General features: G+C 55.1%; 1 protein-coding gene and 2 non-coding genes across 3 annotated transcripts; all 3 read left to right on the forward strand.

Moving 5' to 3' along the window:
• The first annotated feature begins 4,180 nt into the window (after nucleotides 1–4,180).
• RPL3 (ribosomal protein L3) lies at nucleotides 4,181–12,054 on the forward strand. The gene is made up of 10 exons (XM_075155074.1): nucleotides 4,181–4,275; nucleotides 5,635–5,827; nucleotides 6,452–6,620; nucleotides 7,513–7,648; nucleotides 8,862–9,048; nucleotides 9,467–9,627; nucleotides 9,925–10,026; nucleotides 10,516–10,611; nucleotides 11,078–11,197; nucleotides 11,938–12,054. The coding sequence occupies exons 1-10, from the start codon at nucleotides 4,273–4,275 to the stop codon at nucleotides 11,980–11,982; spliced, it is 1,212 nt and encodes a 403-aa protein (XP_075011175.1). The 5' UTR covers nucleotides 4,181–4,272; the 3' UTR covers nucleotides 11,983–12,054.
• Nucleotides 9,168–9,259, forward strand: LOC142078130 (small nucleolar RNA U83B). Its single transcript, XR_012672139.1, has one exon. It is a non-coding gene; the product is annotated as a small nucleolar RNA U83B (small nucleolar RNA).
• Nucleotides 11,439–11,527, forward strand: LOC142078131 (small nucleolar RNA U83B). Its single transcript, XR_012672140.1, has one exon. It is a non-coding gene; the product is annotated as a small nucleolar RNA U83B (small nucleolar RNA).
• Nucleotides 12,055–24,109: the final 12,055 nt, after the last annotated feature.

The following is a 24,109-nucleotide window of genomic DNA, read 5'->3' on the forward strand; positions in this document are numbered from 1 at the left end:
TTCGCGAACATGGGGAGTCCAGATTTTGGGGAGACCCCCTGACTCCGGGAGGCAGAGCCTGCAAGAGACGCACCTCGCATCCCTGACGCTGCGGCCTTGAGAGTTACTTGGGCTTCCCCGATGTCCACAGTACCACCATGAGCACCAGTACAGCCAGGAGGGGATGCCTGGGTAGAAGCCATCCACTCTTAGGGGCGGTTCAAGCTCCTTGGCCCGTGCCTTTTGCGCAGCGTAGCTGCGTACCAGCAGTCCACTGGCTTCTGCAGAGTCCCCAATAATTTATACTAATAGGACTGAAATTAAAAGCAAGCCCTTGGGTTGTAACGTGGTTCCCTACTCTCGGCAGCGGAAGCCGAAACTGTTTTGAGTCTGCTTGTCCACTTCAGCCTGAACACAACTGAAGCCCAACTGCTCAAATGCTTCACCTGAACAGAGATGTTCTGCACTACGTTTCCACCAGGCATGCCGCGGGACATCTCTAGCTCTTCATTATGGAGATATTCAACTCAAACCAGGCAACAGCTTTGCTGGAAGCAGCCAGCCGAAGGGCAAGTGGGAATGCTGTGAGCACTCTGTAAGGTCTTAGAGCGCCAGGACACCTTTGAAGGGCCCAGAAATACAAAAGTCCCCACGTTGAAAGCTAAATCCCCATGAATTGGGGGAGATGAATGAAAGAGAGGAGATAAATGAAGAGGGGAGAGGTTTGGTTTTGATAAATAGGTGTCCGAAATGCTCCGGTGTTCTGGATGAACAGAGTTTGGACCTGGCCAGGTACGCAGCAAAACCAGCTGCTTCTGCTCCAGACCCAGGCGGAGTGATGGTGCTGCACCCGACCATCAGCACGGAGGCTGACAAAGCAGAATGACCGGCTGGACGGCTTATGTCCCGCTCGCCTCCAGGCCACACCTATGCAGGGAGTCAGGTTAACAGCAAGGGAGCAAAGGGCAGAGCAGTGGGATGGGGAACGTGCTTGACCCACCTCTAGCACCATTTCATTCTGCCCGAGTCCGAATCCATTTTCTTGGCAGAGTCTACAAATCAGCTCCGTGACTCGAGAGTTCAATGCAGGAGCTAGAGAAAAATGTATGGGGAAGATAAAAGAGCACCCTTGGTCACTCATTAGGAGTAGCACCCTAAAAAGTCAGCAGCCATCCCTTGGCCTTTGTGGGGCACCTTCTGAGGGGCAGGTTGGAGGTAGGGGATGGGCACTCCCCTATCACATCCAGCCATAGAATGCTTTGGGTTGGAAGGGACATTTAAAGGTCACCTAGTCCAACCCTCCCTGCAATGAGCAGGGACATCTTCAACTAGTTCAGGTTGCTCAGAGCCCCGTCCAACCTGACCTTGAATGTTTCCAGGAATGGGGCAGCTCTGTTTTGGGAAGATAAACTGCAGCGCCAGCACAGGTGGACCCTCAGCCCTCCAGTTCATACTGGTTCCCTTCCCACTGTCTGCCAGGTTAGAGCACGCGATGAAACGTCCTCCAAACAAAGCACTTCTCGGTCTGTACGGGCTTTTTCAGGCAGATTTGCACACAGAGTCCCTCCAGCAAAGCCTCCAGCCTTGGGTTTTTACTTAACCTGCAGGGACCAGAGTTGGGGAGGGGAGGTGGAAGGTCTCTGGGACTTGATTAAGCGTGTTTGACACTTGGATATTCCCTCCTTAATTATTTCATGCTAGCTGGGTAACCAGCCTCCCCACGGTGAGTGGCTTAGCTGTGTTACACCTGTGCAGCTGGCAGCGGGATTTGGCTCTATAGGTAGGTGTTTGCTTGAACTGTTTAATTAATGTTTGCAGTAACTTGATATAACCATAATGTGCAGCACTTGCATTGCATGTTACAGGTCAGCATCCCCGCGGTGGGAATTCTGATGGCTTCCACGCGGTGCTGCGGTCCCTGGCAGGGAGGGAGGAGGCAGGGCAGGAGCCATCCCTGGGGGCACCAATCTACCCACAGTGTTGTGTCTGTCAAACACATCCTTCTCTGTAAGCCCCAGGAGATCCTGAGGGCAAACTCCGAGTGCTCTGTGTGTGGGAAGCTCCAGCCCACCCAGCTCTGGGTACCATCATCTTGATGGCCTTGGGTTTGCATCCCCTTTCGTACCACAGGCAGTGGTGGATTAAGGCCCATGTTCCTTATAATAACACAAAATTGTCTACTTATTCCCAGTTTATTCAGCCTCTGGATGTGGTGGGGGTGGATCTTACCATTCAGCAGCTTGGTTATTTTCCACAGATAACCTCGTGGATATATCTAATACCAGCTCAACCAGCCGGCAGCTTCATCTGCTTCCTCGCTTTCCTCGCGTCCTGCATCCTCACCCCAGAGAGGGGCTGTAGGTAGCAGGATGTGGCCATCAGCTGAGCTGGCTGGGCTCTTAGGTTTACCAGCCACCGGGATGCCGCGCCAGTTACCTCAAGCCTGGGTTCAGCCTGTGTTACCTCAGCTGAGGCTCTCGGGCTGACCCAGGGGCAACGTGACACCCCAACATTTTGAGCGAGCGGCCAGGAGTCGTTCCTCCAAAGGGAACAGAGCCCTGGATGAAGCCCTTGGTTCTCCCAGCCGCCGGGTGCGCATCCCGTGTCTCCAGCGATGTGAAAAATGGGGTACGCAGCTCGTGAGGCCGGGAGGGCGTCTGTCCCTACGCTAACCCATGGTGGTCCTTGGAGGGACCACGTCTCGCAGCATCGCTTTCTTCATACCTCCTCATCTGGTCTTCAGCCCAACTGGGCAGGAGGCTGGGCAGAGCGGGCAGCCCTGCCCGGCCCCGTTACCCTCCTGTCCCACAGATGTGGGTCCACCCCAGATCCTTTAGGGCGGTCCTCCTCCCCCCTCCTCGGCCAGGAGGTGCGGGATTTCTGGCCGAGGACCGGAGCCACTTCAGGGGACGTTTCAGCCGGAGCCGTGCTCACGTCAGTTATCCCGCAAGGGTGCTTGCGCAGTTCCCAATCCAGGGAAGTCTGAGGGAGCTTCTTCAGCCGGGTCCTATCTGATTTCCTGGCATCGATGGAGGGAGAGTGAATAATTTATCTCCTGTTCCCCAGCTCCCTCCCTGTTCAGGTTTCACCTCAGCTCTGCTTCGCCCCTACCCTGAAGAGACGCTCCGGTGCCAGCTCCCGCGTTGGCGAGTTTCCGACGTGGGCCAAGCCAACCAACATCTCCCAAAGGCACGTCTGGTCCTGGCGGTGCTTATCCGTGTGCCGGATTAGCAGTAAATGGAGCAAGAGAAGTAATAGCATGAACAACAACAGCTCCAGACAGGTTCCACAGAAAGTCTTATTTTCAGTTCCTCTTTCACAGCATAACTTCAGCATCTGCATTGGTTTTGTTGTTTGTTATTAATTCAACAGTAGCACACAGAGGCCCTGATTGAGTTTGGAGCTGCGCCGTACCGAGCACCGTGGGAATACACAGCAGGATGCAGCCACTGAAGAACACACTATCGGCCCGAGAACGTGTCCCTGCATGAAAGAAGAGAAGTTATTTGATGTCTTTTTCTATTTTGAGAGATATGCAAAAGTAATGGGTGCCAGTGTTAGCAGTGAAACCTATTTTATCTTACTAATTTTTTTTTTTTTAATTTCTTCTTACTGTGTTTCTTCACATTGCCTAACATCTTTTGCAAACCACGATGAAGATTTGTCGAGCACCTTTTGACTCAGGGGTCATTACAGCTTCCTGTGACCGCGGAGCTATTTAATAAAAGCAGTTAAACACTACACTGGGATGCTCTGTCGAGGCAGGCACTCACTCCCAGCTTGGAACAAGCACATTATTTTCGTGGAAAGGAAACATCTAGCCTATTCAAGGAGGAAGACTGCAGTGGGACACACTTGCTGACATTATATACATTTGAACGATGACACAGGGACATCATGGTTTTGCATAACGTGATACAGAACCACAGCTAAATATTTATGTACGGAGTTGCACGTATTTTATTACGTTCTTCCCTTTCCTTTTGCATTTTCAAACTACAATCTAACATTATCTCTTATGACCTGTACGCGTAGGCACTTAAATTCCCAAGGAACTCGGCCAGGTATTTTGTACGTGTTTCCTCCCGTGGCCCAGCTGCAGCAGCGCAGCCCCAGCGCACACTTCTGGCCCCGCTCCCCACCCGTAGCGCCACGCGCGGACCGCCCCCCCCACCTCTCGCGAGACCGGCGCTCGGCACACGCACCTGCGCCACGCGTCAGCGGGGGGCGGGGCGTCTATAAAAGCCGCGCGCGCGGCGGCTGTCGGCCCTTCCGGCCCGGCGCAGGGACAAGATGGTGGGTGCTGCTGGCGGTGGCGCCGCCCGGGCCCGGCCGCGACATCCCTCGGGTATCGGCGCCATCCCGCCCCCGGCGGCTGCCCGGCCCCGCTCCCGCCGCGCCGGGGCCCTGCGGGAGACGACGTGGGGCTTATTTCGGGGCTCGGCCGCGGCAGGCGCCGTGGACGGGCGAGGCTTTGCCTTGGGGACGCCGGCCGGGCCTGTTCGGCGCCTGGGGGAGGGGGTGGCGGGCGGCTGTGGGGGCTGCCAGGAGGGCGCTTTGCCGGTGGTGGGGTTTGCTGTCCCTTTTTTTAGGGGGTGGGGGCTCTTCTCTAGGGAGGCCGCGGCAGGGGTGCCCGCTCGGCCAGGAGCGCGCTCGGAGTGAGGCCGCTGTGAGCGCTCCTGCGAGTGCAGTGGGGCCGGGGGGGGGGTGCGAGCACCCGGAGTAGTCAGTCTCATAGCGGAGGTCACCGCCTTTCATCTGTAGCATCAGCTTTCGTGTTTGATTGTGTCACTCGTACGCGAAGGTGGTGTGCTGGCAGCCTTCAGTCTTGCGGAGGTGTCAAAATTTAGTTCTGCTGGGCCCTGCCGCAAGATCGGTGATGCTAATGAAAAGCCCTTTTGGGGGCTGGTAAACTTGGTCTGCTTAAGGCAACTTGTGTGGAGTATTTTTCAAAAAACAGACATATTTCTTAGCTGTTGGTTGTTAGCTCCATGTTTAGCTGTACAATATTTTTCTTAAGTTTGGATGTGAGGCTGGGTGGGTAATTCTTTGCTGGGCTGAGAATTCTCTGGATAGAACCCAGCCTTCCTTGGCTCTCGGGTTGCAGAGGGAGGCCACAGGGCTGGAAGTTGAAAACAGATTAGGAAAAAACCTGCATTTCCACCCAAAGTGACTGACTCAAAGGTGGATGTTGAAATGCTGCTTTACTGCAGCTTTTCAAACAATTTTTTTTAATAATGCTTATTTTCGTAGTGTTAATGATTCGTTGAAATATATTGTAAAGTTGTCTATGCTTCTGCGTTTTCTAGGCTTCCAGGGTGCACTGAAATTCTGGTGGCATGCTGTGGCCAAACTACAGCTTGTGTGGTTCCCTAACTAGAGTGGGACTTGGTGGTGTTTTAAAATAAGCTTGAAAGGGAGGGGACATTGAGGAAATCTAGGAAGGACGTGGTTGGGGCGTGAGGATTATGTTCTTACAACATAATGGAATTCAGAAGCCAAATAGCTGATACTGAGAAGAATTTCTAGAATGCAAAATGTCTGCTATATACATAGTACTCATCTTTCAAGGCAAGAGGAGAATTGGCGTTGGCCCTGAAGTGGATATAAGTGAATCTCTATAGCAAGCACTAAATGTTTATTTTCTCTCTCTAGTCTCACCGCAAGTTCTCAGCTCCGCGGCACGGGTCTCTGGGCTTCCTGCCCCGCAAACGCAGTAGCAGGCACAGGGGCAAGGTGAAGAGCTTTCCCAAAGATGACCCCAGCAAGCCTGTCCATCTCACTGCCTTCTTGGGGTACAAAGCTGGCATGACCCACATTGTCCGTGAAGTCGACAGACCTGGATCCAGTATGTATTAATGTTCTTCTGAATAGAGGAGGTAGTTTTCTTTTCTTTATGAATGGTGAAAGATGACCTCTTTGGTAGTAGCTCTGGATTTTAGTCCTGGCTTGACATCACCCTGTTCAAAGTCCTTGAGTGGGTGGGGTATAAAGCACCCAAACCCCTCCCACTTCAATGTGAGCGACGTCCCAGGAGCAGGACTTCATGTTCAGCGGTGGCTGTTTTGTTAATGGTCCTGTGTCTGAGATGCGCAGTGACCTGGTGATTTGGTTTAGCTGTACTGTAACAGGCTACTTATGATGCCCTCTTCTCGATGGGCAGACATAAGTAATTCACCTTTGTTGTTTTTTTGCTGATTGTCGAGTCCTGAATGTAGTTCTGTTACTCTCTACTATCTATTTTGCCTATCAGGCTTTGTCTGTGCTTCCTACTGAGCCAGCCTCAAATTTTTGCAAGGCATAAAATGTAACTTACGGTTGGTCACTTTACCATGCGTCGTCTTTGCCTTTGTGAAAAGAACTTGAGTGATTTAACCTTTCACGCGAAGGATTTGTGAATGAGAAAGAACAGATAATGTTTAGTAGCTGATGCTGGTGTTAATTGCTGTGCTGTATTTCTGTCTTCATCCAGAGGTGAACAAGAAGGAGGTGGTTGAGGCGGTCACTATAGTAGAGACTCCTCCCATGGTCATCGTGGGCATCGTGGGCTACGTGCAGACTCCTCGCGGTCTCCGCAGCTTCAAGACCATCTTTGCTGAGCACATCAGCGATGAGTGCAAGCGTCGCTTCTACAAGAACTGGTAAGAGAGCAGGGCTTTTGTTGCCTTAATCTCATGCCATGGTTTACTTTTTCTGCTGGGTTGCAGGTTATGTTAGTACAGCTTTTTGAAGAGGCTTTTCAGCAATTAGTGTTTGGCCTTGATGAACTGGCCTAATAACAGGATAGGCTGTAGGAATGGCTCTGGGAGGGTAACAGCATTATGTTAGTGCCCTTCTTGGCATGGGGGTGACGGTGTTGGTTTTTGCCTGAGATCTCCTTAACAGGCTACACGTGATGATACTTCGACGGGCGGACATAAGGAAATCGCCTCTGGCGCTTGTTGTTGAGTGTCGAGTCCTGACTGTAGCCCAGTTTTCTCAGGAAAGGGGAAGACAAGTGTTCCTTCTGATTACTGTTCCAGGCACTGTTGTTGTGATCCAAAGTATGCGCGTTTGCCCAAGTGTGGCTCCAGCGTGTCTAGAGCTTACAGCCTGTTTATGAACTCTACAGGCTGAGAAGACGTCAAGAGTAGAGCAATAATGATCTCAAGGGTGTTACAGTAACGACCTTACTGTCAGGCATAGCTTGGGTTTACGGGGGGGGAAATTACGGTATTCTGAAGCAGATGGTAGTCATCTGACAATTGCTTTAAAGATCTGTTTTTTCTGTTATTGTTCAACATCTCTTTACAGTCCTTTGTCTTCTGTACTGTGAATGTTAATGTGCTTTGGAATTCATGGCAGCTCCGCTCAGCTCTGGCAACTTTGCCTCTGTCTGATGAGCTCCAGGCTCCGCTTGCCAGTGGTAAAGAGAACTTAGAAGCTGGCAATGAGCCGAAACCAGCTGAGGTGGCAGCTCCTTCCGCTCGTCCCCACTTCCTGGGGGATTGATGAAGGGCTTAGCCAAACCTTGTCTCTGCTCTGCTCCTGAAGGCACAAATCCAAGAAGAAGGCCTTCACCAAATACTGCAAGAAGTGGCAAGATGATGAAGGCAAAAAGCAGTTGGAGAAAGATTTCAATAGCATGAAGAAATACTGCCAGGTTATTAGAGTCATGGCTCACACTCAGGTAAGTGCCTGCAGGACTGAGGTGTACAGTGGAAACAACAGAGAGCAAGCATCAACCAACCTTGATCCATCTCTGTAGGGAGATTTCTGCCCTCCCCTGCAGCCTCATGCTAACTGTTAGGCATGATACAAATACTAGTACTCTTCGTTCTGTACAAAGCGTGTGCTCACAGGATGCTTGAGGAGCCTTGAGGGCAACCGCTGGCAGTCTTCTGAAGCAGTGTTCAAAATAGACTGCACCATAATAGGAACTTCTTGGACTCAGTCCTGTGCTGATACCATGTGGACCTGGGCACTCATCATGTGGTCAGCATCATTTCAGGCTGCGTTCTGTAGGGACTGCAGACACTCGCAGGCTTTTGGTGGCTTCTGTTGCTCAGCTGGAGGAGGTGTATTGCTGAGTGGTGTGGTGGTGCTTCCCTTAAACATCAGTGCTCTGCCAGACTTTCTTGGGAGATTTAATTAAATCTTTGGGTTGTTTGTAAGTGCAATAAGTCTAGTTATGTCATTGCTAATTTTACTAGAATTCGTTTCCCATACTAGACAGCAAAGGTAGTATTGCAGCTGCTGTTGATACTCATATCAATCCCTCTGTGCTAAATATAGTAGAAGTGACTGTAAATGTGACCCTACCCAAAGTGTCCTTCACTGTAGCAGGCTTTTATCATAGGGGTTGGAAGGGACCTTTAAAGATCATCTAGTCTAACCCACTGCCGTGGGCAGGGACATCTTTCACCAGATGAGGTTGCTCAAAGCCCCATCCAAGCTGACCTTGAACACTTGCAATAATGGAGCATCCACAACTTCTCTGGGCAGCCTGTTCCAGTGTCTTACCATCCTCATAATCAAAAAAATTTCTTCCTTATGTCCAATGTAAATCTACCCTCTTTCAGTTTAAAACCATTGCCCCTTGTTATCTCCCGTCCTTCCTGGATGGAGTGTGGCTGGAGGCTCTGGGGTTAGAGACACTTGTTAATTCTGTGCTCCTGTGGGTGGTGAATAACTTCCAGATACTGTGAATTGTCATTTAAACCACAACACAGCCTTTTCCCTTAGTGTAGGGCCTTTTACTTCAGTAAGTTCAAGTTGTGTGTCTTGGGAAATGATATGGTTAGTTAGAAAAACAGATTAGGCCAGGACTAGAACGATACTGGGCTAGTTAATGAGGTCCATCTTGGAAGAGCAGGAGCTAAATTTTATCCTTTGTTTCCTAGATGCGTTTGCTTCCCCTGAGACAGAAGAAGTCTCACCTGATGGAGATCCAGGTGAATGGTGGCACTGTTGCTGAGAAAGTGGATTGGGCCCGGGAGAAGCTGGAGCAGCAGGTGCCTGTGTCAACTGTCTTTGGCCAGGATGAGATGATAGATGTCATTGGAGTCACCAAGGGCAAGGGATATAAAGGTAAACACGTGGAAGTTCTCCTCTTTGTGATTGGGATACAGATTTTAATGAAATCCTAGCCTTGAGTTTTCACAAGTGTGTGGGCTAAGAGCTGAGGAGGTAAATCTATACTGCTGTCATGGTTCAATGATGAGACCATGGAATGAGCGCTGGGCACAGCGCCTGACATCCGTGAGGAGTCATTCCATGCTGCCTTCCTTCTGAGAACACAACCCAGGGACAGCTGGGGAGGGAGAGTGGGTGGTTCGGGGGCAGGGTGCTTCACTGGGAAATGTGGTTAATTCCTGGGATGCTGGGTCTGGGCTTCCCTTTTGTTGCCCAGGGACAGCAGCTTGAAAGGTGGCTTAAACTCTAGTTAAACAATTCGGTGACATCTCAGCTTGACAATAGTTAGCAACACTGCTTTGGTTTCTTTCAGGTGTCACCAGCCGTTGGCACACCAAAAAGTTGCCCCGCAAGACTCACAGGGGTCTGCGCAAGGTGGCCTGCATTGGTGCATGGCACCCTGCTCGTGTGGCTTTCTCTGTGGCCCGGGCGGGTCAGAAGGGGTATCACCATCGCACTGAAATCAATAAGAAGGTTTGTGTCTCTGAACTGCTGGGAGGAAACGAGAGCTGGCCAAGGTCACCTGCTGCATGACAGTGAATAGAGTGGAGAGTTTTGCTTTGGTAGTTTTGCTGTGTTTGTTTGAATGTAATCTTGGGGGCAATAACTATAGTCCATTATGTTGGATAACCATAAAATTCTTGTATGGCCACGGGTTTTCAAAGTGCAACAGACATTTTTCTCCAATCCTATGTAGAATCATTTGCATTTTGGCTGTTGACAAGCCCTTTCTCCTACCTTTTGCTAAGTAGAAATTCTTGACATTTTTAGATCTACAAGATCGGCCAGGGTTACCAAATCAAGGATGGAAAGCTGATCAAAAACAATGCATCAACCGATTATGACTTGTCTGACAAGAGCATTAACCCTCTGGTGAGTTGCATCTCTATGGTGAGAGTCTGGTTGCGAGCTGCAATCTTGAGGCAAGTTGGCCTGGTACAAGATGCAAAATGATTGAATGAAGAGCTCTTGAGTTAAAACTCGGCTGCTGTGGGAGGTGGTGTTGCTTAGTCATTCTCAGTATTGACTTGTGTAACTTGCTAATTGTGTTCAATGTGTGGCAATAGTATAGAGGGATGTTACAAACCTAGAAATTATACTCGTAAATAAGGACTAACTTAGCAGGGAGAGCAGCTTTTGCTGTGTTGTCAGCCTCTTGTTGCTGCTGTTCTTGGCGAAAGTCTTACAGCACCAAGTAAATCGTTGTATCAAGAAACTTGACCAGCGAAAGGTAATACTGGAAATAGGATTTTAGTGAATGTGGGAATGGCCAAGACCCAGAAGTGAGAACATCAAGCTGTAGGCAGATGCGATGACTGGTCCTGCTTTATACAGAGCACTAACTGTTCTCTCCTTGTTCAGGGAGGCTTTGTCCACTATGGTGAGGTGACCAATGACTTCATCATGCTGAAAGGCTGTGTTGTTGGGACCAAGAAGAGGGTCCTAACCCTGCGCAAGGTGAGTAGTGCAGCCTGCTGTCAAATGGACTGGAACAGCTTAAGTTAGCTGCACTGCCTCTGCTACAGGGGTTGCTTGTGGGGATTCATGGAGCCAGCTAGAAAGAAAAGCCTAGAAGACTGTTGTTGGACCCACGCACACAAACCCACCTCGTATTAGTGACCTCGGGAGTAGTGTGAGGTCCTTTCCCTGGTTAATTCAGTCCAGGTCAGTTTGTAAGGACGTGCTTTAGGTTGAGAATTCTCGTGGGCCGTAAGGACACTGGCAGGCAGACTTGGGCTCGCCTGCTGGTGTGAGCTGACCAGTCTTCAGCCTTGAAGGCCAAAGGTGTGGGCTGGCTTATTGGCAATTGCTCCTTGCACGTAATAGCAGCTGAAGTGTGAGGTCAGACTGACTTAGGAGGTGATAAGAAGTAGCCAGTGTACTGGCAGGCTGAAAAGGTGCTCACCTGGCCTCTCTCTTGTAGTCCCTGCTTGTGCAGACCAAGCGCCGGGCCCTGGAGAAGATTGACTTGAAGTTCATTGATACAACCTCCAAATTTGGTCATGGCCGCTTCCAGACAGCTGAGGAGAAGAAGGCTTTCATGGTAAGGACACTTTCTGAAGCTGGCAGCTTTGTGTTGTGTATCTGTATTGTCTTTCAGCTAATGGCAGTTGGTAGCTTGACCTTTGGGCTGCCATGGGGCCAAAATTTCTGTGAAACAGTGTGCAGCTTCAGTCGAGTGTGTTCATCCTGCCAGCTTGGTTATAACCACAGAGGGGGCTGGGGCCTCGCTTCCCCTGTGACAGCGCTTCATGCCTGAGGGGTGTTGCCATGTTTGGGCACAAGTCGTTCAGTGATGAGGCGTGGAACAAGCACTGAGCAGTATCCGACACCCGCGGGGAGTGGCTCTGCACAGATTTCTTCTGAGAGCAGCTCCGGACGATGGTGCACGCAGGGGGCTGTGGGTGGCATTCTCAATTTGTCACTTGCTGGAGAAAGCGAGTCGGGAGTCCAGGGTGCGAGGCCCTTGCCGGGTCAGAGAGTGGTTCAGCTGCTTGGGGCTGCACCGGAGCTTCCCCACAAGGTGGCACCAGCATTTCTCTCTCTTACATATGAAGTCATCGATTTGGTGCAGCGTGGCTGCACCAAGTTCAGCTTTCCCCTGAAACCTGCAGCTGTGGGGATGGGGCTTGGGATTTCCAACGGGCTGCAACATTGAGGGCTTTTTTTGCCTTAATTTCTTTGCAGCAAGAGGAGAAGAAACTACAGCATTGTAATTGGGATGTGATGTGGTCTTTGGTGCGGACTGCTGTTTACATAGTTTCTCTTCATTTTTTCTTTCAGGGACCACTCAAGAAAGATCGTATTGCAAAAGAGGAGACAGCTTAATGTGTGGAATGGTCTTGTGTCTTGTGGCCTGTGTGCTCTCAGACCAAAAAATAAATATTTTAAAGACATTAACTTTGCCTCTTGGTTTATACATAGCTGTGTCAAGTCTGGTACTCTCACTGTGGGCCCTACCTGTGGGACCAATCAAACCAAAGAAGCAAGTAAAGCTCAAATTCATGAGCATCCAACTCGTAGCAGGGTTCCTGTAATGAGAAAGAAGCTGCCATTGCTGTTTTTGGAGAGCAAAGGTCTTGGGGCAGAGCAAGGCTTCTCTGTTTGGTTGTGTGAAATAGTAAAGCGGCAGGAGCCCTAAACGTGTTTGCAATTACTGAGGTATTATTCCACATGTTAATCCTCTGCTGGGCGGCTAGAGGGCTCCTTTGAATCAAACAGGTTTTGAAATCAATGAAACTACGTCAGGCATTTGAAACATCACTAAATTTTAGGTAGGTGGCTGATGCTGGCTGTTGCCATGGAAACCCTCCAGTTTCTGTATGACGGCGGGGATGTAACCTGCGCACTGTTTGCGAATGCAGTTACTGTCCTTGGGAGCAGCAGGAGGCAGCAGGTGACGTGACAAATTCCTACCTCGATTCCTGAATCCATTTCCCATCCCTGCTAAGGGCTCTGCCTGGTGAAAGGAAACGGGCCCTCCTGGGAGGGGAGGAGGGCGACTCCTGCATCCCACCCTCCAAGGAGGAGGGAGAGCTGCGAGTGCCGCTGGTGTTGCGTTACTGCATGGCTCAAAATACTCCGTCGGCTCCTGGGTAGATGGTTTGGCCGGTGTTCCCAACGGAGTCCAACGGTGAAGGGCAGACGAGACGTGGCGCCTGTGCGTGGGACCGGCCCCGTGTATAGCGCCGGTCCTGGCTGAAGCGTTGCAGTTACGGGAGCTGAGGCGTCGTACCAAGAAAGGCAGCGGTGGCCCTGAGCGCTTGGCTGCCTCCAGCCGCAATAGTGAGATCACTCGCGCTTCGGGCCATAGCCTGGCTGAGGCTCGTGTACATTTAGATAACTGGTGTATCCTTCGCTGACCATAATTGGAGACGCGGCAGCCATGGAGGCAACGACCCTCAAGATCTACACACCGACGGGTAGTGCCGCTCTGAGACGGACCCAATTTGATGCTATTCGCTCTAATTGAAATGGGGAAAGGTGGATGTAGAAAATATTTCCTGTGGTGATGTGTAAGAACCTTCTAAGAGTTAAAAGGTGGCAAGAAGGAGGAAAAACATTTACCTTGTTTCCCTAGAAACCAGACTCGATGACTGCACAAGCTGGCTGGCTCCCTGTCAGCCTCGTTTAACACATGAACCTGCTGCCTGATTTCAGCCAAGTGTAACAAGAGAGGTTTCACCCACTAATTTTATTTTCTTTTTTTTTTTTCTTTCACAAGTCTCAAATTAGTGGGTATGTAGGGAAGAGCCCTAAATTAGTATTCCCTCAATGCAGGAAAGCAGAACTTCCAACCTCTGTCCATCTTGAGGCCATGGTTTTATGAGCAGCTCTCAAGACTGAGGTTTTCCTGCCCATTAGGAAGCCTTGGGTGGTCTTTTTGCTTGGCTCCGAGATGGACATTTTAAACCACATATGTGCTAGCTGGCTACCGAGTGCCCGGCTTCTAGCCAGCCCTGTCTGCTACTGCCGCTTCAGTCAAATCAGTCAGGGGGAACTGGGATTATTGGAATAAACGGTGAGGTTTTGGGAATGAGCATCCATGACGACCTATGTGCCACCTTGATGAAAATGTGTAAAAGCACCTCATTTTACCAAATCAAACCTTGTGGTGAGGGTCTCAGTGGAGGCTGGGGAGCTGGTGAATGTATTTTGAAGCGGCAATGGTAGCGGAGGGAATTTTTAGTCAAATTAGCACCTAGGTAGAAGGAAGCAGTCCTGAAGAAATGCTATCCTTGCTGGAGATGCTCGGCACAGTGTCTAGCAGGAGGAGCTGCTTCAGCTTGGGACCCAGTGCCAGACTTGGGTTTGTTTATTCTTGAAGTGATGGTTGCTGACTGATAAAACGCTGGATGGGGAGGAAAAAACCCACAAAAGTGGTTTTTCATCCTTTTCCATCCTGGAATCCTGGGGACAAGAGGAGACCCAACGTCAGGAGGTGGCGCTCCTCCCTCTGTAGAGGGTGTGTGGGACACTTGTCCCCAAGGGCTTGCTGGTGGGGCTGGCCTGGAGAAAAACTCTCCTTAGCTGAGGCCAGGTCACCCGGGGCTATGTGGTCCCTCTCGGTCCCTCCAAGGACTCCCTGAAGCCCCGCAATGTCACCCGGGCACTTTGCTGGGGAGCTCCTGGGATTCAGATTTGGGAGCCAAGCCATGTGGGTGGGGGGTGAAGCCAGGGGATGCCGAGCTGGCTTCAGCAAAGCTTCCCGCTCCCAACGCTTGGGTCCGCCCAGCCTTCCCGCTCCTGCAGAGCATCCGTCCTCTGTTTTGGGGACAGTCCCCAGTGCAATAGGCAGCAATCAGTGCAGGTCACACATCAGTCCAGCAGCTCCCAAGAGCCCAGAAACTGGTTTTAGGGTAGCTTATGGTTTTTTTTAAACCACCTTCTCTTAACATTGAACTTTTTCTCTTCGGCACGGTCGTCTCACCCCCCACAGCTCCCCAAGTGCCGTGGTGGTGCTGCTTGAATGCATCTTCCCTGCTCCAAAATGTCCAACATCCCTGTCCGCTCAGAAAAGATCCCGCGCCCTGGTGATGCTTGGACCAACCCGAGAGCTGCGGGAGGACAGGCACAGCCCTGACCCTGCCGAAATAGTGCTAGCCACCGTGGGAACGTGTCCCATCCCAGCTGGTGCCGGGAGGGCCGCGGCTGGGAAGCGGGGCCAGGTTTCACCCCCAGCACCCGGCGCTCCCCAGCTGCCAGTGGTGCAGGGGCTGGGACCCGGCGCTCCCGGGGGGCGGCTGCTTTTCCAGCCTTCCCGGGGCGCATCTGGCTCCGACGCTGCCTCTTTCTCTCGCTGGAGATGAAACGAGACGCAGCTGCGACGCTGGAGCGGAGATGTTAGAAGCGTGTAAGGACGCCCGGGGCGGGGAAAAAAAAAAGCGGGTTCAAGTTGGAGGTCTTGGCTCCCGCAATCGGCTTCACAAGTGGCCCAGCTGACACCCCTGCCTCCCGCCCCGGCCCCTGCCTTTGATCCCAGTGACAGGCAGGGAGCTTCAAGTATGCTCTACGGGGGAGAGGGGCTGACGAAGGTGCCTCGGGGGAGCCGCGGCCGGGTTCACGCACCGCGCGGCGGCTTTTCTGCCGGAGCAGCTCCGCTGGGCTTTTCCGAGCACGGCGTGCGTTTGATTTGCAGCCCTCCCAGCCCGAGAACTGCTTTCGTACCTGACAACTCTCTGGCTTCTCACCAACCCTTAGAAGTGCCTGCGGGACCCAGGGGGGGTGGATGCGGCGGGGAGATGGGTCCCCATGGAGGTCAGGCCCTCCCTGCATGGGGCAAGGGGGTGCGGGCAACCCTGCTCTGGGACCGCAGCCCCGTGGGCACCCCGAGCTCCCGGTGCCAAGGCAAAGCCAAAGCCGAAGCCCGTCCATCCCCATGGCCACCACGGCCTCCCCGCTGTTGGGTGTCAGTGGTCCCAGTGCAGCGCTGCTCCCCGGCCGGGCACGGGGCTTACGGGAGCCCACGTGAGTTTTGAGAAGTCTTCTCATCTCCCCCCCCAGCGCGGCGCTGGGGAATCATGTGTTTCTGCGGCGGACGCCGCCAGGCACAACGAGGAAGACTAAATTTATCTCCTACCACCTCCCAACTTCCCCAAAATGCGGCGAAGGGCTGCCCTCCCCTCCCAGTGAGGACAGCCACTGTGCCAGGGTGCCCAGGACTCCCAGGTGCCGCTCGAGAGGCAGCGCCAGGGCTTGGTCCCCCGCAAGCCCCAAAGTACCCCGATGCCAGGCGGCACTCTTGGTAGCACGTGTGGCACCAAATTCAAACCCAAGGATTGAAGCAGGGTTCAATCCAGCTTGATCAATCCAGATTGATCCAGCCCGGTGCCCAAAGGGACACAGGGACACCTCTCCGAGGCTATCCACCGGGGTCAGGCATCGCTTCACGCCCAGTCACCACGTCACAGGGCTTCTTAATATGTATTTTTCAACTTCTTTATTGACACCAGCGGCGGTAGAGACTGAATTAAGCCCACAAGGGCCGTTCCTTCTGCGCACGGCTGTGCGTGCAGCCGGTGGGAGAGGCTCCCACGGTGCACATCATCCCTCAGGGACAAATCCCCCCCCAGCTTTGCGGCCGGAGACGGCTGTCGTGCGCTCCGCTCCTATCCGCCACCGCGTTCGAGGGCTGGATGGAAACCAAAGTTCATTTTTCCCCTTGGGAATCAGCCAGCAACCGGGGCCCTGGCAGGCTGGGTCAGTGAGGAGCTGTTGATGGCGAGAGGTATTTATAATCTTTGTTTGGTTCCAGCAAGGCTGGAAGCCCACTCCCGCTTCCCTCCATACAATAAGATCAAACAGCTCCGGGACATTTCCTCGCTCCTCGCAGATGAAATCCCTGCATCTGCCTCCCCGCTCCGCCCTGCCCGGGGCTGCAGCCTCTTCCTTCACTCAGAGACTTGGAGGGGGGGGGTCGTTGCTGCGGTTTCTTCTACCCCAAAATGGGGGATTTGCTCATTTTTCCCACCCTCCTTCATTTTCAGAGATGAGGGGTGCAGGGGGACAGGGCTGTGACACCTTCCCCACCTCGGCTTCATCCCCTCTCCCACTTCTGAGGGACCTCAGTGAGGACCCGTGTGGGGTCTGATGGCTCCCGTGCAGGGCGTGCCGGCTGTGCCCACGGATGACACTGCGGACGGGGGCGAGAAAGCAGGAGTATGCCTGCTCCTGGCGAGGGGATGATAAGAAGGTGCCCAGCAGGAGTTTATTTCTCTGTCCCACACCTCCCTCCTCTTCCTCAGTGCCCAGCCCTGGTGACGAGCAGGGGTAAGGGGAGGGCGAGGTCCTAGGAGCGCGGTACAGCTGTGATGGGTGGTTTGTGGGGATGCGGGGGGGGGAGACACCCTTGCTGTGGGCACCTGCTGCTGCTGACCCCACCCCAGCCACGGGCCCTTGCCGTGCTGCCGCGCTGGGGGCCTGCACAGACCCTTTCCCCAAAGGCCATTTTGCTCTGGGGATCCCTCCTGGGGGCTCGCCAGTGGGAGACCACCGCCACCGCTGCCAGGGATGCAGGAGGGACGGCGTGCAGCGGTCCTGGACAGGTGACACTGAGCACCAGCAAAGGCCGACTGTTCCCCAGGCTCTCCTTGGGGTGGAGCGGGAGCATCCCCCCGCACCCAGCCACTGGCAAGCAAAGGGGGCGGTGGGCAAACGCCAGCCCAGCTTCACCCTCCTCCCCTCCAAGAGGGGCTTCCCTGCAGGGCAGGAGCAGACCCCGGGGGATGCCGGTCAGTGGGAGCTGCGGCTGGCCATATCCCAGGCCGGGCTGTGCTGTCCTGTCTGACTCCTGAGCAGGTTCCCGCTCCCCTCTCCCGGCAGGCGCCTTCCCCAGGTGTCCCCGGTGCCGGGGGGGCTGCTGGCGCGGCGGGGGGCCCGGCTGCGGGTAGGGGCTGCGGCTGCTTTTCATGTCCCCCCCCCCCCGGCCTGGCTCACGCTCACTCTTTCAGCAGGTCCCTGTGATCTCGGGGGTAATTATGAGTGTCAGGTTCAGGGCAGCCAAGAGGGGATTTTGGAGGGGGGAGGTGGCAGGGAGCAGCCGGGGGGACGGCGAGGGCCCGGGGAAGGATGGAGCAGGGTGGGTGCTACTGGGATTTTGGTGCCGTTTCAGCTGGGTCCTGCCCTGCTCCATGTCGAAGTGCCGCAGCAGCCCTTCGCTCCATGCAGTCGGGTGCCGGCTCCCTGTTTCAGGGTCCGCGGCTTCCCTCTTGCAACCTTATGCAGCTCCTATGGAGACCGGGATGATCCAGCCCCGTTAATCGCAGCTCCTTGCACGCAGCCTGGCTCCCTCCTTTGCTGTGCACACACAGCTCCTGCCCGGCGCCGGCCAGGACTGGGGAGGGAGTGTTGTGAGGATACGAAAGCTGCAGTCCCAAAGCGGTTCCCTTCCCTTGGTGACATGTCTTTCCCCCCTCCATCGCAAGCTGCTTTGCTTCTTGCACCCGGACCTTCACAGCATCTCCTCCTGGAGCACACCAGGGTGTCAGGCTGTGCTTGCAGGGCTAAAATGCTAACACACACCCCCACTCCGAGCCTTCAGCATCCCTTCTTCTCCAACCCGAGCCTTCCTCCTAAAGGGAAACCCCAGGTAAGGCCCTCCCATGCCTCCCTCTGCCTCGCCCCAAGGTGCTGAGCTGGGTCTCCCTGGGGCGGGGGCATGGGATGGGTGCCAGGGGCTCAGCCGCTGGAGGAAACGGGGGAGACGGCGGCAAGGCAGGGGCCCAGGTGCGAACCCGTGCAGGTAGCAGGGCCGTGACTCAGCCATCCGAGAGAAAGCGCCGAGGTGCCCCAGATGCCAGCACGGCCGTGGCCAGGAGGGTTCCGGTGGGGAAACCAGACAAGCCACCGACCTCGCCGCTCACCAGCATTTTGCTCGGCCGCCCTGGGGCCGTTGAGGTGCAGGAGCGCTGAGCTTCCAATTTTAGCTCATTTGGTTTCCATGGGGCAAAGCACCTCTTTCTCTAGGAGACCCAAGAGACGCGTGTACCCCAAAGCTTTTCCTCCCCTCAGGCCAGACTAATGTCAGAGTCTGATGGAGTCCAACCATGGACACCCCTTCTCCTTGTAGGCAACCTTCCCTCTTCCTCCCCTTTCTCTGCAAAGAGTTAAATCTCTCTCTTCAATTCAGCACTTTTCCCCTCCCTCCTGCCCCTGGGATAATGTTTAACCGAGCCCATTGCTAATTAAATATCGATGACCTCAGGCAGGTTTTGTTATCGTCTGGAAACACCTGATGCATGTGTCACCAGCAGGAGTTTTTCTTGTCTCAAGTGCACCGGCAACCCTTGAACTCACATTGGCTTTTCCCTTCCCACCCCGCCGCCGGCCGCCCCTGCCCGGGGGCACCGGGGCTGACAGCCGAGGCTTCGCTGGCTGTCAAGCCGCTCGTGTGGGCTCCTCATCGCCGCTCCTAATTGCAGGGGACAAACGCGGTGGGAAGGAAGAGTGTATTCCTCCTCTCCTGTCCCAAAGCGTGGCCACTGCTGCCCACCGTCCGCCGCCAAGCAGGCTCAGCTTGAACTTAGTGGACCTTCTTATTCTGGGCTGAACCTGTGCTTTCCCACTCCGTGTGAGCACCGGGATAGCCTGGCGGGGAGCTCAGCTTTCCAAAATGTGTCCTGGACTTTCCCAGGGGAGCGGCAAAGCCCCACAAGGAGGGGGACGCCCTGTCCTCTCTTCTCTGTCCCCCAGGGCAGACCTGGGGCAACAACACTGGGCTGAGCAGGCTGGAACTGAACACCTTAAAGGCTGAGATGGAGAACGGGATAGAGAAAAAGGGGGGGCAAAAAAGAAAGACAGAGGGAAAGGGGAGGCTGGGGGGCAGGACGGAGGGCAGCAGTGTTGGAGGTGTTCTAGGAGGGCGTTATCGGAGACAAGATGGACTTTTACAGGGGCAGAGCCACATCCTAGATGGGTTTGGGACAACAGGCCCCCCCAAGCCGGGTGCGTGGAAGCGGAGGGGACTCCTCGGGAACCGCACGGCAGCTGGGGTTTCCTGCCGGCTCTGCCAGCCTTGCAAACAGCCTCTGAGTCTTGCTGCTCAAGGAGGTCTCTCGGCCCTTCAAAAATTCTCAGGGCTGGTTTTCTTTGAGGCGAAGAGCAGAGGTTTTCGCTGACATCATTTTCACACCCCACGGTATAAATAGCCAACCTGAAAAACAAAGGAAAACTCTCCACAAAGCCCATGTAAGGCAGAGCTACAGTTGCACCATTTATTTATTCGCTCACCGTAGCTATTTCCTGCCTCTGTTGGTCAGAGACCTCCTGTGTTGGCCAAAAGTCAGCTTTTCCTCCCTCGCCAGGAATTTACGGATCAGCAGCACTGCTGGTAACTGGGGGATTACAACCCCCTGGCCCTGGCAGGACAGACTCACGCCTACGGTTGGCCTCGTTCCCACCAGTTGCTCCAAGGTCCTCTGCATCTGCTGGGTAGGGCAGTGGTCATCTTCCCTTGGAGCAGCAAGGTCAGGGCTAAGGCTGGAGGGATCAGTAAGGCTGGAGACAGCGTCCTGCTCCTTTGCTCTGCAAGGCTGGCGTTTGCTGAGTGTTGCAGCAGGCAGGACTTCTCTGAGCTCCCCCATCTCCAGGACATCTCTTGCATTGCACCACCTCCAAGACACCCGCAGCCCCAGTGGGAGGCAGATGCCCTGTTGGGGCACAGCGGTGTGGTCTCCAGGCCATAAAGCCAGGGGGGATGTCACTCGGGTGGTTTTTGTCATGCAGAGTCAATTTTTGCTACCCCCAAGCTGCAGGTCGCTGCCGTGCGAGGCGAAGGGAGCACTCGGTTAGGGGTGAGCGAGCACCTGCGAGGGGGGAGGGCGGCGCAGACACTCGCCCGTGCACGGACCCAGCTTGTTCAACAAGCCAGTGTGAGGCTACAGACGCGTCTTCTTTGGGCTCCAGCTGTGCACCCGCGCTGCAGCCCCTTCCCAGCGCTTGTCGCTGCCTCCAGACCTGCCAGTGGATCGGTCCGTGCACGCGCTTCCTAGCTCGCTTCAGGCAACGTCAGCCGGGCTCGCTCAGGCCCCTTCTTTCCTTGCCTCAGCTGCGCCGGTCGGCTTTGCATGAAGCGAAGTGGGCAATGCTTCCCCCCATGGCTCCACCAGTGTGCTGGGAGGACAGCAGCTCCTCAGCAGGGAGCGGTGGTGAGCAGCCAGGGATGGGACCTCCTCCAGAAGCACAACTAGATCCAGGAGAGGATTTTGGGCCATGGGTGAGGGTTCCCCGAATTTCAGATCTCCATCTGGGATGCTAAGCAATCCCAGCTCTCCCTAGGGCATGCCTGGGGCAGATGGATGGACACTCAGGGCCAAGGCTACTGCTACACAGAAGCATGTTTGCAGGCATTATATCCCTCAGTCCTGCCTGCAAGCCAGAGCTGCCTTCACCTCTGCTCCCGGATGGAGCTGGATCGCAATTGCCCTTGGCTGCTCCCTGAAAATGCTCTGTCCCCTGGGGAATGAAGCTGGTTGGCAAGGGAGAGCACAGTGCGGTCCCTGCTGCTCTGCTGACCACAGGAGCTGTCATGGGGACAGTCGGAGCTGCTTTGCCTGGCCACCATGGCCAAGGTGTGGGGATGGACAGACCTGCCGGCGGGCAGCTGGTCACTCAGGATTTCCCTTTTCTGGCTGCTCACTCCCCTGCCTGAAATCCCCCCTATGCACCAGCAGCCTCAGGGGACGGGGAAGAGGGGGTGCCAAAGGTTGGCGTGAGCCGGCTGGGGCCCCTGCTCAGTCTGGCTCCGGGAAGGGTCCTGTCCAGCGGACTGTCTCCTTGGTCATTGTTATCAGAGTAATTCTCCAGCAGCTTGAATCCTGTTTTTGTGCCGGTGTTGCCTGGCTCTACGGGAGTGAGGGGGGAGAGAGAAACACAGGAAACGGCAGCGACGGAAGCAGAATCATCTCCTGGAGGGAGCGAAGAGCCGCTGACGCCACCGAGGGGAACAAAGACGGAGATTCAGAAGGGCTTATGTACGGGCTTGCGCTGGAGACGGCCCAGACAAGTCGTCTCAGTCCCAGCTTACAGCACAGCTCCCGCCCCTCCGGCACGCTCTGCCTCCATCTCCCTCAGCCCGAGCCCCCCGCGCCGAGCTCTGGGGTGCAGGGAGACCTGGGGGAGCAAGGGTGGGGAGAGGAGGCAGCTGTAAGCCATCACCAATGTTTTTGGCATGGAGAAGCCGTGGGGAGTGCAACCCAGGGGGAGTCCTCTAACCCGGCCCCCGCTGCTGGAGCTTCGGCTGGCGCGGCGGAGCGAGGGCGGCCATGGGGAGAGAGCAGCGCGCAGTGGTGGCGTGGGCGCCAGCCTCGCCGCCGTCTCAAAGTTCTCCCCCCCACCACCCCAAAATGCCAGGGGGGCTGTTCCCGTGCCCTGCGTGCACAACAGGCCCTCTGTCCCACCAGCACAAATGGAAACTTTGATTAAAAAGGCCAGAGGGCCTGGCCGCCGGTCTCACCCAGGGCCGGGAGAAGCGTGCAAGCCTCTGCCTTGCAGAGTCCCGAGCTGCCCCTGTCCATCCATGGCACCTTTTGGGTCAGCGCTTCCTCTCCTGAAAGCGTGGGTCAGCAGTGCGAAGGGGTCTTCCTTGACCCCAGCATCTCATCCTCAGGGAAGACCAGCCTCAATGGGACGTCTGTCTGCATGGCGCTGGGGCAGGAAACCCGCTCTCCTGACACGGGGCAAAGCCCTTGGGTCTCCCAGCCCCTGGCCCTGCGGGACGCAGGTGTCCCGACCAGGCTGGGCTGAGGAGCTCGCCAAGCCCTGGCCTTGTGTGTAGCAGTGGAGAGCGATGACAGTGGTCGCAGCTTTCTCCTCAACACACTTGTGCTAAGGAGTCCAGTCCCTGTATCCCTAATTCCAAAAAAAAGGATGTGTACCACAGCTGCCTGCGACGAAGACCCTCCTTTTCTGTGTTACAGGGGGCAGCACCCACATCTCAGACCCTTCTGTGGCTGAGGAGCAAGAGCCCAGCCCAGCCCCATCAAACACAGACCCCCTCGGTCCATAACCCCGTCCCCAGGGCACGTGCACCGCCTGCTCCAGAGCCAGCGGGGAGGATCTCCCACCAGTGACACTGTGAGGCTCAGTGCTGCTGCGGGGCACCGCTGACGCCTGGGAGAGCACCAAGGACCGTGGAGCCACGCGGGATGGCACTGCTGGGGGGAAGCTCACAGCACCCCTACCCCGCTGCCTGCGGCAAGGGCAGAGCGGCCAGGATGCTGCTGCTGCCGGCAGCGTCGTTATTCCCAGGGTCTGCCTTCGTGAGCAGTGTTTGTGGCTGAAACACGAGCGCCAAAATGTCATCGGCCCCTTATCTGCAACATATCCTTTTAGTACCCACTCAGCCTCCAAAAATAGCCCCAGCAGAGGGAAAGAATACATCCCTAAAATAGCAGCGCCACTCGGGCTCGCCAGCGCTGGAGCTGACACCTGGTCAAGTGCCCATCATGGCTTTGCAGGGAGATTTCAGGACTATTCTCCTGCACTTTCCCAGCCTAAAATAGCAGCCGCGACCTCACCGTGCTGCGAGGCGAGCAGGTGCTTTGCAACCTCTGCCCAAAGCAGCGCCGGCTGCCGCCCGGCCACTCCGTGCCACCCCAGGGCACCACTGGCGATTGCCCCGTGTGGGTCCCAGGCAGGGCCCCCGTGCCCATGCTGCCCACGCCGCCCGTGGCGGGGCAGGGAGGTGTGAAGCTGCGGAACGCAGCGAGGGCCAGGTGAGTCACCCCGAGGGATGCAGCCAGCGATGCGGGAAGAGTGGTCCAGCCAGCCGCCTCTCCCAAAAAGGAGAGCTGCCGAGGAGGAACAAGCCAGGAGGAAGGAAAGCCTTGTTTGTTCCCAGAGAGGCGCAGGAACTGCTATATGAGGAATTACCTGACCTCACTTACATCTCCGGATGCTTTTCACCAGCTTCACCCCCCTTCCTCGTTTGAGCCTCCCCCCAATTCCTGCAATCTTGCCCTTTGCCGTGCTGCTGCTGCTGCCTCTCCTCTGAGCCACCCCAGCACTGGCAGCTGGTTTCCACCAGGCTGTGAGTCCTCTTCCGCCTCCTTACGCTCCAAATTTATCAGCACCTGCTCTTCCTCCTGTTCACTCCGTGTACGTGGATCTGGGAGCCCGGCTCTGCCTGGCAGGCAGGGCATGGCCACAGGGCTCTGCCGACCCAGGGAGGCAGGGAAAGCCATGGCGAGTGGGGTGGTTTGTGGGCTTCCAGTTATGGGGAGGATGCTGCAAATGCAGGGTGACTTGTGGGATGCTCTGTGGGACCCAACTGGGAAACTGGGGACTCGGGAAGAAGGAAACTGGGGCTTTGCATCTATCACTGACACACGTTGGCCTTTCGCAGCACATTCAGACCCTGCATATCTCGGTTTGCTCCCTGTGCAGCCCCTGCCTCATGCAGTGTCGCACAGCCGGACTTCTCGGCATCCGTGAAGGATGAGTGGGTAAGACCATGACG

The sequence above is a fragment of the Calonectris borealis genome, chromosome 1 (assembly GCF_964195595.1).
Source record: "Calonectris borealis chromosome 1, bCalBor7.hap1.2, whole genome shotgun sequence".
In the NCBI taxonomy this organism is placed as follows: domain Eukaryota; kingdom Metazoa; phylum Chordata; class Aves; order Procellariiformes; family Procellariidae; genus Calonectris; species Calonectris borealis.